This window comes from Lonchura striata, chromosome 2 (genome assembly GCF_050655825.1).
Source record: "Lonchura striata isolate lonStrDom1 chromosome 2, ASM5065582v1, whole genome shotgun sequence".
Taxonomy (NCBI): domain Eukaryota; kingdom Metazoa; phylum Chordata; class Aves; order Passeriformes; family Estrildidae; genus Lonchura; species Lonchura striata.
The window spans coordinates 65,993,139-66,009,626 of NC_140704.1; the positions used below are offsets into that span (position 1 = coordinate 65,993,139).

At 46.2% G+C, this 16,488-nt stretch overlaps 1 protein-coding gene across 14 annotated transcripts in view; it reads left to right on the plus strand.

Moving 5' to 3' along the window:
* The first annotated feature begins 529 nt into the window (after nt 1–529).
* HIVEP1 (HIVEP zinc finger 1) overlaps nt 530–16,488 on the plus strand; it is a 129,213-nt gene continuing 113,254 nt past the window's right edge. For 6 of the 14 annotated variants that reach the window (XR_014952708.1, XR_014952707.1, XM_085571494.1 and 3 more), the window contains exons 1-2: nt 4,917–5,051; nt 7,997–8,143. Coding sequence is in view for 12 of the 14 variants with exons in the window: in XM_085571494.1 (XP_085427620.1) it covers nt 8,104–8,143 (40 nt within the window). In the remaining 2 variants the exon portion in view is untranslated. The other 8 variants (XM_077785796.2, XM_085571491.1, XM_077785791.2 and 5 more) reach the window with 7 other exon arrangements.

Consider the following 16,488-nt stretch of genomic DNA (forward strand, 5'->3'; position numbering starts at 1 on the left):
TGAAATGTTTGGTTAATAATACCTGGAAAAAGGTGAAGCTCTGTCAGTGAACTGTGCCCTATATCATGTGATTAACCTGAAGCTGGACAGATTTGTACATTTTCCTGGCCACAGGACTACCAGGTACCAGGTACCACCACACAGAGCTGCAGTGTATACACATAAATAAAAAGAAAGGTTGTGCCAAAATTCTTTGATGGAACAGTTTGCATTATTTAATGCCAAATCAGAAAGAACTGAACCAACTTATGGGACAATGAAAAGCAACTCATCTTCAGGACATCTTGAGAAAGGTGGAGATGAAGGATATTGCCATGCAAAATGTCCCAGTGGAGATCATCTTCTTGTTTGGAGCTGCAGGCTGTGAGGAGTGGTGCATGACCAGGTCCCTGTGCTGTTGCCTTTGCCTACCTCCAGGAAAGCGTCTGGCTGTTGCTGACAAGGGAGAGCTGTGAGTATCTGGGGTGACAGCTACTGCTACAGAAAAGGGGGAAATTACCTCCCCTCACATCAGCGGTTGCTGCCCTATCTCTCCAGCCCCGCTGCAGGAGTGGCAAGCCCTAGAAAAGCTCTAAGCACCCTCTGGTACCAGGTAAGCCAAGATCCTCTGACTTTCATATGTAGTACTCAATGAGAAGCCTCAGAGCATAAGCTAATAGACAACAGTTCTTTTAGTGAAACCTTTATGTTAATTCAATACAGACTACTTATGGAATTTCCCTTCTCTGAGAAAATCTCAACTTCTATAGAGAACAGCACTCAGTCTTGTTCTTTTTCTTTTCAGAATTTCAGAAGTTCCCTTGAAAATTCCCCGAAGCCTTAATAATAATGATTCTCAGTTGCATGTCAGGATGTAATGTACAATGTAAAGTTTTCACATTTGATGCTCTGCATAGTTAAATTTACCACAGTGCTTCACATTCAATTTATCCCAAGAATTCAAGCAAAATCACATACTGTTCAACTAGAGATTTATCATGGGGTGCTTAACAATGAATTATTCAAGACTACCTAATGTATCGTGGTTTCTTGAGAGCCTAATGTGTGTATGTGTATATATTTATATATAAAATACCTGTGAGCCATTACAGAAAACCAGTTTCTGAACAAGGTTTCAAGAGTAAAATGAGAGGATGTTTAAAAATAGGTGTCGTCCTGAAAATACAGCAGAGTTTTAGAGAGAAGAAAACCTCAATAATCTTCCCTGTTCAGGTATACACATAGTCAATTAAAGAGGATCTATATCCTTCAGGACTCCTTTTAGGTGAAATTTTAAAAGTATCTAAATTCTGCAGTGAAGGTGGTGTTGTGGTTTTTTTTTTTTTTTTCCTCTGTGCATATTGATGTGGCATTTTAAATCTCACTGAAAAGTTTTAAAGAATTTCCCTCATTTGCAGGTTTGAGAAGATTACTCTGTGCCTCCTACTAGCAATCATCCACAGTACTTTTCCAAAAGTACTTTACTGAGTGGGTAAGCACTTCCTTTTTACTGATGGAAAAACAGAAAAAGATGAAGTGGTCTGCCCGGGATAAACAGCTGGTATGCTGCCTTTTCAAAGCCCTTAGGATTGCATTTTTTACCTGACCGGGGGGCAGCCTGCTGGAACGACATTGAACTGGGCTCAAGGCAGCCTTTTGGCCCTTAGTTCTGCCCACTGGAGGGGAACCAGCTGAGGAGAGGCCCCAGCTCACAGCTGCTTTTTTGGCTGCTTTTTCAGAAGACCATGGAAATAGCTCCAAGGGGCCAGACTTTCAGTTCTTCGTTTTGTCCTCTGACCCAAACTGACTTTGCAATGACTGATTTTATGTTCAAGGGAGGATAAGCTGCCACCACATGATACACATCCCTGAGGACCTGTCTCCTCTTTGACACCTCATTGAGTCTTTCTTGTTAAGACAGTTGTGCTTGTCTGCAGGAATATAATAAGGGCACTTATTACATTCCTGTGCACATAGGTGTGATGAGAGGGCTGATTTTCACTGATAGGTGGGAGGTGGTTTGACTACTTCTATCAGAAGAAACTTTTCCTGCTGGCTGCAGGGGGTTTAATATGGTCTCATTTCAACTTGCAGGCTGGAGCATCTCTTTTGAACTTACTCAGGTCCTTGTGAAAAGATGAGTAGCCTAGAACTCCTTTGGCACCAGCAGCAGTTGTGATGGCTCTTTTTTCTGGAGGCTTCTTGTGAGAAAGGGCCACTATCTGACACTTTCTCCCTGATGACTCTGGTGATCACAATCTGAGGCTTTCAGACAATGAGTGGCAAAGAAGGATCTAGATGCTAAGTGCCCCAGAGCCTGCAGGACAGACTGTAAGGGAGAGCTGAGCAGAACAAGTAGAGGTTCAGACCCAGCTTCAGAGGTCGCAGGGTCCTGGGTTTGTGACTGGTCAGACTTGGTACACGAATTTATGTTTGTGGCACTTGTAGGATCATATTCACGCTGCTGCGCTTAGAGTAACAGCAACTCTGTTCTTTAGCAAGTCAGAGTCCCAAGTCTAAAAGCCAGACAAAGGAAGAACAAGGGAGGGGGTGGAGGGCGGGACAGACAAGGGAGAAGACAAGCACTGTCTCTAACAATAAAGAATCGTCATTTGCTTGTCCAATAGGAGCAGCAGAACACATTTCTCCTGAAGATACTCTTTGCGGGTCTGATTTTTCCATGAATCTCCAGTTCAGAAAAGAATACTTTATCTTACCCTAACCACCAGTTGCAAACTAGCCAGGGATTTCACTTACATTTGCCTCTCGTGTTGCCTCTGGGCAGGACATAGGACAGGTTACCCACAGCAGAGAAACTGCCACCACTGTAAGCTGGAAGTGTTCTCAAGGTATAATTTAAGTGAACTCAAGAGGAAAAATAGCCCAGAGACAGCGCCTGTGGCCAAAAGCTCAGGCAGAAGTGGTGTCATGTCAGTCCACAGCTATGCAGCGAGCTACTCTGCATCTTCCTGTCTTGGTTTCTCCCCTGTGAAATGGGGATTAAAATACCCATCTGTCTTACAAACATGATTATATGTAGGTTGAAAGAACTCCCTGTAAAAACCTTGAAAACTGTGGGAATGGTGGTCCTGTTTGCTTTAAGGCAAGATGTGGTCTGGACACTGAATTCCAAAGGGCAAGACATAGCAGGGCCAAGGTGTTCACAGCTGAGCACACAGACTGCCAGGGGAGTGCAGGCACGGGAGAACACGGAGGTGATGCAAGAAATATTTATTTGGGTTTGTTTGCTAAAGACATCACGTACTGGCTTCAAAAGAAAAACCCGATCGAAAAACCGAGTGGCAATGAAAAGTTGCCAACACTGCTTTGTTGGGGAGTTTGGGTGACAAGAAGAAAAAAAAAAAAAAAGGAAAGAAAGAAAAAAGGGAAAAAAAGAAAAAAAGAAACGTCAAATTCCCCTTCTCAGTACCCAAAGCCCAGCGCGGTCCCCCCCGTCTTCTGGAGGGCGGCCCGGCGGTCCCCTACCCGTGGCGTGGGAGAAAGGAGGGCAGCCCCTGGCCGGGCAGGGTGACCCGGCACGGAGAGCGCACACACACACAGACACACGTGTGTGCTGTGCACACACACCCCCGCAGCTGATGCAGGAAACCAACCACGGCAGCACAGCCCCCACCGGCAAAACCCGCGTCCCGGGCCAAAAAAGGGGCGCCGTGGCGGAGAGGACGACGCGCCTCCTCCTCGTATTTCCTCCCCCGCCCACTTCCAGCGGCGGAGGGGCTCGCTGCCGCCGCCGGCTGCAGCCCGGGATGGAAAGTTGTAGCCGCGGCGGGATGCGGGGCGCGGCGGTGAGTTTCCCCGCGGCGCCGGGGCGCGGCGGCCCGGGCGGGCGGGGGCGCGGGGAAGCCCGTCCGGGCGGGCGGCAGGGAGGAACCTCCGGGATCTCCGCGTCAGCCCCGTCTCTCTGCGTGTCCGTCCGTGTGTGTGTGTGTGTGTGTGTGTGTGTGTGTGTGTGCGCGCCCGGCCGTGCCGGTGCCCCGGGGGCCGGGCCCTGCCAGGGGGGAGCGCGACGCGCACCGCGCAGCGCCCCGAGCGGCGGCGGCGGCTTCGGCCGTCGGGGGGAGGCGCTGCCCCGAGCCGTGCCCAGGGGGGACCCCCCTTGAGCAGACCCCGGCAGCCGCGGCGGCGAGGTGCCCCCCCACCTCGGGGCAGGAGCAGGGGCCGGGGTGGCGGCGCCCGGGCAGTCCCACCGGTGAGAAGGAGGAGGAGAAAGAGGAGGAGGAGGAGGCAGCGGGGCGGCAGCGGCCCCCCGGCGCGCCGGCCGTGCCTCCCCCACCGGGCCGCGAGGAAACCCCCTCGGTGACCCCTCCCCCGACCCGGGGAGGGGGCGGGACCGGGAGACCCGGTGACGTCACTGCTCCGGCCGCGCTTCCTGCAATAGAAAGTGAGAGAAGGTAAAACACCCCCCGCCCCCCGCGCTCCCCCCGACGGTGACCGGGGCGCCGGGGGGAGGGGCGGGGCGGGCCCGGCGGGGAACGCGGCTCTCCCCGAGGGGACCCCGGCGGATGCGCCGAGCCCGCCCGTCCTCCCTCCCCCGCCGGGCCCGCCCCGCCTCTCCCGCCTGCCGGGGGAGGCTCCCGCTCCCCCGCCCCCCCGTTCCCCTCATTGTGTCCCCCCCCCGTCCACCGCCCCACGGCCGAGGGGCAGGGCCGCGATGGGGGCTCCCGAGTGGGACGCGGGGGATGGGGCTCCCGGAGGAGGGGTCTGCTGCCGCGGGGGGCGGGCGCGGCCAGGGGCCGGGGGGCTGCGGAGCGGGGCCGTGCCGGGGGGCGGTGCTTTGGCCGGCCCGGGGGGACGGTGCATGGAGGAGGGGTGGGTGCCGCCGCCGGGCTCTGTGTGTGCGTGTGTGTGCGGGCGCGGTGGCGGCTGTGGCGGCGGCGCTGGGTCATGTTTGTGTTTGAGGTTGTCAAGTGAAGGAGGCTCCCGGGCCCCCCCGCTCTCCCTCCTTCCCTCCCTCCCTCTCCCTCCCGCCGCCGCCGCCGCCGCCGCGCAGGGGTCGCCGCGCTCCCCGCCGCCGCCGCCGCCATCAGCCGCCGCGCCGGCCCCTCCGCCAGGTTTGCAGCGGGCCCCGCGGGGGGCGGGAGGGGGCTCGGGAGGCGCTGCGGGGACGAGGGTGCGGGGCGGGACGGCCGCCCCCCGCCGCCCCCCTCGGCGTGGAGCTGCGGCAGCCACAACACAATGTGTCCTCCGCCGGCGGCGGGGGGGCAACGGGCGGGCGGGGACGGGGAGCACCGCAGGCCCCGATCCCCCCCCCGACCCGCCGCGCTCCGCCGCGGCCCCTCCGGGACGCGCGGGGACTCCGCGCTCCGGCTGCGCCCGCCCGCCCGCGCTGCCCCCGGGGGTGCCGGGGCTCCCGGTGGGTTTGTCCGGGCGCCCGCCCCGAGCCTGCAGCCGGGGTTTCGGGGGCGCTGGGAGGCGGGGAGCCCCGGCCCGGCTCCTCTCGGCCCCGCCGCCGTCCCCGCTGGGTGCCGGGCCGCGGCCGCCCCCCGTCCCTCTCTCCCCCTTCCCCCCCACCCCCCCGCGGCATGTGTGCAGCGCTTTGTTCGGTGCGGCGTTGCAGAGGGGTTTTCCCAGGCTCCTCCCTCTTTATTCATTCATGGATTTTTTACCTCCCTCTCTTCCCCTTCCCTTCCCCTCGCAGTCCCGCTTGCACATACCCGCGGCTCCCCGGGCACCGGGGCGGGCTGCCTCTCGCCCCGCTCCCCCATTTTTGGGTGGATACGGGGGGATGTGACCGCTGCGATTGCAAAGGCCCGTTTCTCCCTCTCCTCTTTTTTTTTTTTTTTTCCCCTTGTTCAAGCAACAAGAAGGAATGTCTTTTGGCGTGGGTCCTGCCCGGTGTTCCCACCGTGGCTCCCACACGGCCATCTATTCCCCGAAGGAGAGGGTCTGCTGGCGAGCGGGGAAGCTTGGTGGCATTAAAGGGTCAGTAGGATGTCATTTGTGCTGCAGGGAAGCGTCGGGAAGGGGCTCCCGATTTACGAAGACACCGGGGGATTTCAAACTCTCGCTTCAAATAACTTGTGTAAAGAAGTGACGGTGTTTATTAGCGTCTTTAATAACCTCAGCCCAGCCCCAGGGACTTTCCCAGTCGAGCCAGAGGAAAGCGGAGGGGGGGGGGGGGGGGGCTGGTGCTCAGGGAGTGTTGGTCGCTTCAAGCCATCCAGCCACTTTTCTCCATTTCCAGTTCGTGCCTAAGACCTTGGAAAATGGACCTGTTAGCATAAGGTTTTATTTAATTTCTAAATATTTCTGTTACGCTTGCAGATAAAGTGGTATGAGTTAACAGCTTGACAGGCACTGTGCTCTGTTTTGGATTTTTTCCATCTTTTTCCTTCAACGTGCAGTAATACCCTAGTGAAGAATCATTTAGTCAGAATAACAGTTTCCAGCTTTCTTTTGTATCAGTTGCAGTAATTTTTTTTCTCCTGTTTGGGTCTTTTTATGCAGCAACAGACAAAAGAAACATTAAAAATTAATGATTATATTCCACAACAGTATGTAGACTGAAGGGGTTGTTGCAAGTAGTCTATTTTAATTGGGCTTGAATTAAATTTTCACAAAAACATGGTTGCCTCGAAAAGCGATGTAAGTGCCCCTAAATTAATACTTACAACAAATGCTAAAAAATTCTACATCCTTCCTCCTTCGAACAGCTGTATGTAATCAATTTGCCTATATTAGGGGCCATTCTAAAGTTCATATAGTTTAAAAAATTTCTTCCTAGTGTTTATTAAAAATAAAAATCTGTTAATGTGAAGACGTTAGTAAGAAGATGCAGAATCTTTGATTTAAATTTTGTTTAGCTGGAAGAGTGTAATTACACCAGTCATTCTCTTCCTTAAGTTCTTGTGTGTAAGTAGTTTTCCATAGGTCTTTGAGAGATTTCACATCCTGTATCAGAAACTGAAAAAAACGCTCATTGAAACTGTTAGCAATTCCTAAGAATGTTTGAAAATTAAGAAAGTGCAGGTAGGTCAAGAGCTAGTGTGATTCTCGGCTGTGTGCTGATGTTTCGGCAGAAATATCCCATGGGGAATTCTTTCAAACTTACGTGCTGCATGTAAGGATTCTGTAGGTAATGTTACAAACAGGATGATGCTGTTTGTGTGTTTGCCCTCCCCTCTGTACTTCCCCCACCCGAAGCTGAAGATGTGTATCTGAAAGCCAGATGCCAAATTTTGTTTAATTTTTTGGATTTATTTGCACGAGACAAGGGTTGTTGGAAGATGTTTTCTGGCTAGAAAACAGCTGACAAATGTGGAAAAATATTTTCGTTTTCTCATGCTTCCTGAGTAATCCTAAAAGGAGTTTCAGCCTCACGTGGTTCTCTTAAGATACCGGAACGCTTGAGTCCATAAAACCTGTTGAGGAATCCGCTCGGTGCAGGTTGTGCAGCCGCAGTGGGAGCTGCAGGGTGAGCTCTGGGTGGCGGGAGCCCGGGGCAAGAGGCCGGGAAGTGGTGCCGAGCTTTGCACAACAAAGGGCACGGGCATCTGTGGCCCTGCCAGCGGACGGTGACACAGCGGGAACCCAGGACTCGGCTGGAAGACCCCAGACTCTGGCACGAATAAGACTGGGAGGGAGTAACAGCCCGGGGGATCCTTGAGGATCCCTCCTCTGAGGCCCCAGCTTGGGCTGTTACACTGTTGTTGCACCGTGAAAAAATTACTTAAAAGGGACCAGGAGTCTGTGACTCTGCTGTGGGAATGTGGGTTGAGCCGGCAAGGGAATCTTGTCTGTGTGAGAGTGGAGAGTGGAGGGAGTCAAGCCTGCTGTGAAGAGAATTCGGTCCCAGCAGTGTAGCTCTGGTGGTCAGAGTGTTGACTGCCAGGGTGGCTCCTGGGCTGTCAGACAGGAAAGTTTCCTTAGCAACTCATAGGTGCAGAAATATTTCTTGCTAATTTCCATAGTCATTTGAGGATGAAAGGGATCAGATAGGTATCTTTGTTTTTCTTACTGATGCCTACATCTCATAACTTTCTCTCTGTTTTTTTAGCATATGGATTAACTGAGCCCTTTGACAAGTTTATGGAGCTGCCATCTCTCTGCTTGCTGTATTTTCCGTTTCTGAGAGGAGAAAGTGGTGCATGAGATTAGAGGAAAATGCCTCGGACAAAGCAGATACATCCCAGAAATCTGAGAGGTATGTAGCTCTCAGTTGAGAAGGAAAAGCTCTTGGGAAACTCAGTTGCAGTTTCAATTATGAGGTTAAAGGAATATGTATTTGAGAAGTTGGTTTTGTTCCAAACATAGTTTGTAAGCAAGTTTTAGGACTTGTCTGTGAGATCGCTCTAATTTTCACAGAGAAATAACTGGAACATGTCCTTATTCCTGCAGTCTGTGTACTTGACAGCATTCTTGATATTCTCCAGCTTACAGCAATAGCCAGCATGAACTTTGAAAATGTAAAGGAAGAAGCAGTTTCCTTATCAGAGAATTTACAGTTGAAATACAGGGGGAGGTGGGAAATGGGTGTGACATGGCAGAACTTGACAGCCTGGCAGCCGGTAGTTGTTTTTCTTTAATAGTTGTCAGTTTGGCTTGCTTTTGAAAGGATCAAAACCTCCTCCCATGCATGGCTTCTCACTATTTATCTATCACCTGTCACCCATGCTACCTTGAGCATTGCTGGGTTTGACCTTGGTCTCCTTGCTCTCCTGCCTTCACACAGCCACATGGTAGCTTGTCTGTAAGGGGCGAGCAGGCGAGAAAGCAGCTCTGCAAACTGGCAAGCTTATATGTCCTGGTATTTCCTTGAACAAAATCCCAGTGCACTTTATCAAGCCCATGTGAATGTGAGGAATCTGATCCTATGGATATTTGTTACTGCCTTGGTAGAAGTGGCCTTAGAGGAATTAAATGAGAGGAAAAATGCAGGTCAGTTGAAGAGCAGACATCCATGTTGAGGGAGAACATGCTTCCATTCCCACCCTTTTACCAGCTTTTGGAAGAACATGCTTCCACCTGCACCCTTACATATAGCTGTCATCAGCTTTTTTTCAGGTTAATTTTACAGTTGCAGCATGGAAGCATCCCTTCAGAGGAAAAAAGCCATTACAAAACCACAAACATCAACATAAAGCTTTAGCGGCAAGGGCAGCATTTGATTCTGGTTTTAACTTTTTTATGTCAAAACACAGCAAACATTCTCATGTGTCTCAGTTGGTTTACAGTTGAGAGTCTCTCAAGGGCTTGTGCATACAGCTGCATCTGAGACCTTGTGTTTGCAGACTGTTGTCATTGCTACCACTAACAGTCTCTGCTGGAGAAGGCATTTTTGTAGTGTCTTTATTCAGGAAGTGCTGAGTAGCATTTTGGTATGATGGATAAACCTCTCTAACAGATCAGGAATTTTACATTTCTCCTTCTTACTGGATGTGAAGTAATAAATCAGAGCTGAGTTTTCAGTATTGCTGCTTACCAAGTTGCTGACATTACTGAGCCTATGTTTTCTGATTAAATATGAGAGTGATCTAATTTTAGTACTCTGACTGATATCTACTCTTGTATTGCTTGAAACTTAATAGGAGTTAAATCTATTGTAAAGCTCTCTGTTCACTTAAATAAATAATCTAATTAAACTCTTTAATTGTGTAAGAAATTAGTTGCCTTTTTTTCCTTTCATAATATCTCCAGTCTTTTAGCTTTTATCAACCCCATTACAGCAGTTTTCATCAGTTCCTATTTTTCTACAACTAATGGAGTTCTTGAATGAATTGAAATGGGTTAAATGTTGGGAAGGGAAATAGCAGTGTATACAGCAAGCCCATAGTTAGAAATTATGTTGGAACAGCTCAATGATTGTCAAAACTACACAGGTTGCTGTAAACTTCCAACACCTTGTGAGCAGATATTGCTACTGTCATGGGTTATTAGAGGTGAAGTGATTTGAAAAATCAGTTTACTCCTCATTAGTTATACACTATTTCCATTTCTAGTCTAGATAATGAAGAAAACTGGATTTCACTTTCTTTAGACTCCTTATCAGTCCCTGAGAGCATTGCAGAAAATACTTGCTTGAACCCTCAGTTTGTGCTGGAACTTGGGGAAACTGAAAGGTTTCACAGATGTGTTTTCTGTCAGATAATTTTTGCGTATGCAATGTTAGACACATCTTAAAATGATACTAATAATGAATCATTAAAACTTACAAACAGGTGGTTTAGCATGTGGTTTAATCCATGGTAATTGATATTGATGACAACTAAGTGTGCAAAAAAGCTTAAATATATATGGTTGAAGGTGAAACTCAGCGAACTTGGCAACCAAAAAAATATGTTCTGTAATGTTTGAAAGACAAAGGTGTAAGATTAAGTAACCTGTGTTTTTACAGGTTTTTAGGTTAAAACCTATTTTTAAGTTGTCTAAACCTGGTTGTCCCTTTTGTACTATGTACAAAGAACACACCATGGCCTTACCTGGCTTCTCCTTCCCTGCTGCCAGCTCCTCTCATTGCCCCATAGCAACGCAATTGCCAACAGCTTTAACTAGACTTGCTCAGAGCTCATCAATGTTTAACTTTTTTGGAGATCACTGTTGAACAATCCTTGAGACTGCCTCTATGCTGTCATGCATTAGATGAGTTATTTGGGTTGCACTTGCAGTCCAAATAAGTCTGGAGAATAAATAACCAAGTTCAAGAACCTAAAGTATTTTCCCTTAAAAAAACCCCAACACAATCCCTCTCTCCCTTCCTGGCAAGAAAACACACAGGAGAAAAACCACCATAGAGATCCCCCCTACACACTCTCATTAGTTAATTTGAGGTTTGCTGCAGTGTAGGAATAAGTTTTGAAGGTTTTAATACTGGTTGTGTTTACTGTAAGCAACCTTATTGTCTGGGTGGCAGTTGTAACATTGTTTGTTATAGAGAGCTAAATTTAAGATTTTGTCAGGAAACCTTAGGGCTCTTCGTTTTCTGTCATGGTTTGATTTTGCCATACATTTTATATATTCTGCAAAATCTGACAGCCTTTGGCAGAAAAGCTGCAGCCCTAAAGTGTTAGGGTCAGTGAAGAGCCTAATACTCTGAAGATTTCACTGTCTTTTATCCTGAAGATTTCATTATCTGCTTATAGATAATTCAATATTGTACTATAGTGACCTGATTTTACAGCAGGAAAAGAAACCTATATAAGTAAGATGGGGTAAATAAAAACTAATCTAATTAGCTGGCCATTTGTTTTCATGAATATATTAGTGACATGGCTTTGATGCCTCTTTGCATCTGAAAGAGCATGTTGGATCGGAAGGTACCAATAATGCATGTGCTGTGCTGCCCTTGTTTCGATAGGTTGTTTTGTCACATCAGCCTTCCCTGCTTCTCGCTGCAAATCCCTCCCTAAGGTGAAACACGTTGCCATCACCAGTGGGCTGCTTTGGTAAGAGGAGTCGTGCACAATGTCAGGCTGAGTCTCCTGACCAACTTAACAGTTGTTGTCATCCCCAGCAGCCTGAGTGGCTAAAATTTGAAAGAAATTACAGTTTTCCATGTCTCAAAGAAAGATGTGGATTGGATGCATGGAAGTTCTGGAGAGTGTTTAGTAGTTTCAGAGGTGGAGGCCAAAGGTATGCATGGGAAAAGCCTGGCGTGGGTTGTCCGTGGCGTGATGTGTCTTTAGCTGAGTTCATAAGCAAGTATTCCTGATGTTGTCCTAGTCTTTTAAATATTAAGGATGTGCATTGTGTTGCTAATCAAAAGCATCATCATTCCTCCTTCAGAAAACAAAAAGGAAAGTATTTTCAAAAGAGGAAAATGCCTGTCTTGCTCAAACACCCAGAGGTCTCATTTTCTTATTTTTCTTTACTGTTTTAGCTCACTAAAACTAACAAGAAGACTCCTTTGCATGTGGCTGCACCCTGTATTTGCATGGCCAATTGATCCACACATGTAACAAAACATTTCACAGACTCTGTAATGTATTCCCAGAAGTACAGTTACATTAGAGAATCATGCTTTTAGCAGGGCTGAGTGGGTCTGGTTTGTTGTCAGATGTTTGTGAGGATATAGAAGGAAAGCAGGCTCATGTTTCTGTTTACTTAGAAGTACCCAATTGCAGAGTTTAAAATGAAAAGTTTTGTTATGTGTACCCTGTTTAGCGCAGTGCTGTGATTCACCAAAACAAAACTGTAACAAATATTTTGAATTTTGTTTTTCTAGATAAGCTTTCTCTTATTTTTTCAGAAGACAAGTTGTTGCTGTTTTTCCTTCTCAATCAAGTATTTTCTTTGGAAACAATGGCAGACAGGCCCATAATGTTCAACGTCTGCTTCCAAATCTTCTAGTGCTTTGCATTTGATAAGGAAATGCAAGTATAATATGAGTAACTTTGCTGAATAGGTTGATAGCTTTGCAGTAATGTAAAAAACATGCTTAAGTTTGCTGGAAAGCTGTGTATATAATGGCCTTAAAATGTCCAGAAGAGCTAGGCATTTTCTGCTTCTCAAGTATGAGTTAGCAAAGTCTCTTTGTGTTGTTTTAAGTTTGTAATGTGCTTTTAGTGCTGAAATAGGTCTGTCTATGTTACAAGATGACAGATTGATATTCCCTATTAGTGTTGGTTGTGTAGTCTGTATAAGTTATGAATAGATTTCTGTGCTGTTCTTTATTAATGATTTTCATCAAATGACTTAAAAAAAATATTGAGCTTTCTCAAGGCTTGCTTCTAGAATTTGTGCATGCTTTAGTCAAAAGAAGTTTAAAAGCACATGTGACTTTTGGATCTTTCTATTGTTTCTGAAACAAAAATGATGCTCTAATTTAGGATGTTCCAGAGGGGCTGCTGGTGCAGTATTAGCACATGAGAAGTGCTGGTGGTTTGTGCTCTGTAGCTTGCTTTTGGCCATCTGTAAAGGTGTTGCATGTGTGTCTTGCCTAACTTTCTGGAGCAAGAGTGAGACACAGGTGGAATAAGAAGTCAAAGTTTTGACCTGGTGACTTCGCTACAGAAAATATCCCATGATTTGGCAGCAGTTTTTGTTTCTGTATGTCAGATAGTTTAGTGTAATTTCTTCTACAAACCAAATCTGAGCTCCAGGTGTCTCTAATGAAGGTAGAGAGAATGCATGGCTCTATTGATCTATTACCAACTGGAGTACCAGCAGATCCACCTGTAGTGCAGTGAACAGATAGATCTCTTGTTGATTACAGAAGTTCTCTCTTCCTGTGTGTCTTGAGGTTCTCATTTGGGATGTGGAAAGATACTGTTTCTTTTTTTGCTTTTTTTTTGTTTTACTGGTTAAAGGTGTAAGATCTTTAGTCTGTGCCTTATGGTGTGTATGGTCCAGCATCTTACAGATTAGATATCAATGTGCCTGCAGACCTTAAATTTTATTGTAATGTGAATGATGTTTAAATGCAATAAACTGTCCCACATATTCCGTGGTGCAATTTGCTGCCTTTTCCAATCACCTCTATTGCTCCTGTCTCATTGTGCCATGTTCCCAAATTTGATCATCTGTTTTCCAGTGTAGACCTATTCACTGCCAGGATGGTTGGGATCTTTTGTCAGTAGCCACAGTTGATGGACAAAAGCCTGTTGAGAGTGGATTGCAAGAGGGGAAGGAACAGAGGGTAGTTAATACTGGTCATTGTTGCCTTGAGCTGTGTTGAATTTCTGCCTCTACCACTGAGTTTCTTGTGTTGAGACTGAGAGATTTGGTTACACCAAACCTTTGCAGCCACCCACTAATGGTGAATGCTGCACTTTGCTTTGAGACACCCAAGCACAAGTTCTGAGTTTGTGCAAAAACAGTTGTTCCAGTATGGTGACAGTTTGGCACAAAATACTGCAAAAGTGCAAGGTACATAAAAAAAAATAAGGTCTAGGTGATGTAAGCTAAAGATCCAAAATTAGCTAACAATTTTGGCGCATCTTTTAATCTCTCTGTCTCTTAATCTCTCTATGCCTCTGTTTTCTGCTGTAAACTGAAGATACCAGTTCCACATCAGCTTTTAATGACTCAGAAGATGAAGTTGTTAGTGTTGTGAAGCAGGCACTTGGTGGCTAAATAACGGAAAAGATGATGAAGAAACTGGTAGTAAACAGAGCCAAGCAGTGAGCACAGCTCAGTTTGCGCACTGGCTTCCTTTGCATAAACACCCTTGCTTTTGGCATCCTCTGACTTCTTGCTGCTTCACCTCACTTAGCATTTAGAAGGTATTCTTAAAACTTACTTCCCAGCTTCTAAAATACCAAACTAAGAACCCAAGACATTCCACCATATTGAACCACAAAGTTCTTCTGTGAGTCATTGATGTTTTGGGGCATCAAGCTGCAGTGTAGGTTTCTGTTGTGTGAGCTGGACAGCATGTGCTGGTGTGCCCTACCTGGACCTGGCACAGGGCTCTGGGGAAAGGAATCTCTCTCATCACTGAGTGTTTGTCATCATGTGTCAGAGTTTCACACTGTTTCTGAGAAAGCCCTTGAAGCCAGGAGGGAATACTCACTGGCAGGAAAGGTCTCTAGAGAGGAGCACCTTTAATGTCATTTCCCAGTTGGTTTTTAGACTGATTTAAGCCATTGCTGCTGGAAGAGGAGGTGGTATAGTGGTCCTGCCTCCCGGCCACGTCAGATGCTTGTTCCCCCATGCGCGTTACCCTTCCCAATTGTCTGTTTGCTGGCCCCACCATGGAAGAAGTAGTGGCACCCAGAGTGAGTTATGCCAGCATCATCTGGGTTGGCTTTTTGGGCTGGTTAGTTGTTCCCTGATGCTGTACACCCTTGCTGGAGCTGGTGGCTGTGGCAGACAGGGAGAGGAGACAGTACTGAGGTAGGAGTTCCCTTGAGCCTTGAGTGCTTGCTTGAACTCATGGTGAAACTATGTTGTAAGCCTCTATTTGCCATCTGTGAGCAGCAGGCTTTTTTTGAGCTTCTTTAATTGCCCAAAAGCATGTCTTGATTTTCATGAGGATAACAAAAGATGTGTTCCCTGTTCCTTCTTTCCTTGCTTTGCCTTTTAGAACCCTGCTTCTGATGAATTTCCAAACTTCACAAGTGATGCACGTTCTTAATGGATGACTTTAGGAATTTTATTATACTGGTAAGCCAGCAGGAAACTGAACTGGTCTCAGTGGACACCTTAATGAAAAATAAAATAAAATACTCTATCTAAAATTGGCATAGGACTTTCATTCAGAATGAAAAAAAAATGGTTAAGATTTAACAAATTAATTAGGAGTCCAGTAAACTAAACTTGATTGTAGCTGGAACTGGCAGCTCTTAATATGTATAGATTTTTGCATATGCATGCTAAATATTGGGAAAAGAGAATTGGGATAATACAAAGATAATCTGCTGGATATAGACCATGGTGAAAATAGGTGCTTTCAAAGGGAGTTAACATGAAGGAGGAAGGTGTAAGGATGGTATTCTAGCTGACAGGATTGCAAAGAAATACCTGCAAGAATGTTGATAAAAATAAAAGAACAGAGGAAGGAGCTTAGTTTTGCTCTTTTCATTTCAGGAAACAACAAATTGTATTTTTGTGGAATAAAAAAACATTATAATTGCAGTTAGGTATCAGTCTTGAGCTGGAAAGGAATGGTCAAGGGTAATGTCAAAAAAATTGAATTCCTGTGGAAACAAAAAATGTAGCAGTGAACTGGGACTTGAAAGCTATATATAAGCCAGTTTAGGTTTCTTTCAGAATTCAGTGAAGTGGAAACAGTGCACGTCTTTAATTCTCCATCACCTTTACATCTGTATCTTCTTTATTGCTAATTGAGCGTGGAGTAAGAAATGCTACAGAATTTGACATTTGCTGAAGCACAAGCTCCAGCGTGTTAGGAAGGTCATGAAGGAAATGGTAGTTGTGGAAAGAGAAACAAAAAGTAAGATTTCAGCTGTTGTTCTTTCAAGTATTTCTGTTACAGCAGGCAGTTAACTTTGGGATGAAACTAAGACCAGTCTTTTGAGACCAAGAACAATTACATTTTCTATGAACCAAGCTTTCTTATGAGCATTTAGAAGAATATGTCTTTTTGTTTAGTTTTCTGTTTTTTTTTTAATCCTCGCATCTCAAAATTGATATTTGGGTTGCTGCATGTATGTAAGGTTACTTCAAATGGGGGGAGGGGGCATGTGCATGTGTGTGTGCACATGCATTTGTGTGTAAAAAGCCAAATCAACAAATAAAAAACGCAAAAGCCACCACTAATATGTAACCATCTGAAATGAACATGTAAATAGCAAAATTCCAGAGAACCTTGATTAAGAGAGCCTTCTTGCAGATTTATGGTCAACTATGTCTTAAATGGCTGCTTTGAAAAAGGCAAAGGCTTGTGGTCTCATGTTTTCACAATTGACTTTTTTAGGGCTTCAGAACTATGCAAGTTTGTCTGTTGATTCCTCTCAGTATTTTCAAACTTTGAAGTTTTCAGTTCACTGGGCTTTGCCGTTGTGGTAGTGTTACCTGCTGTGTCTTATATCCAGCCCAATAAACTGTCCAAGAACATTGTTACAATTTAAAAATACCTTGTTCTAATTT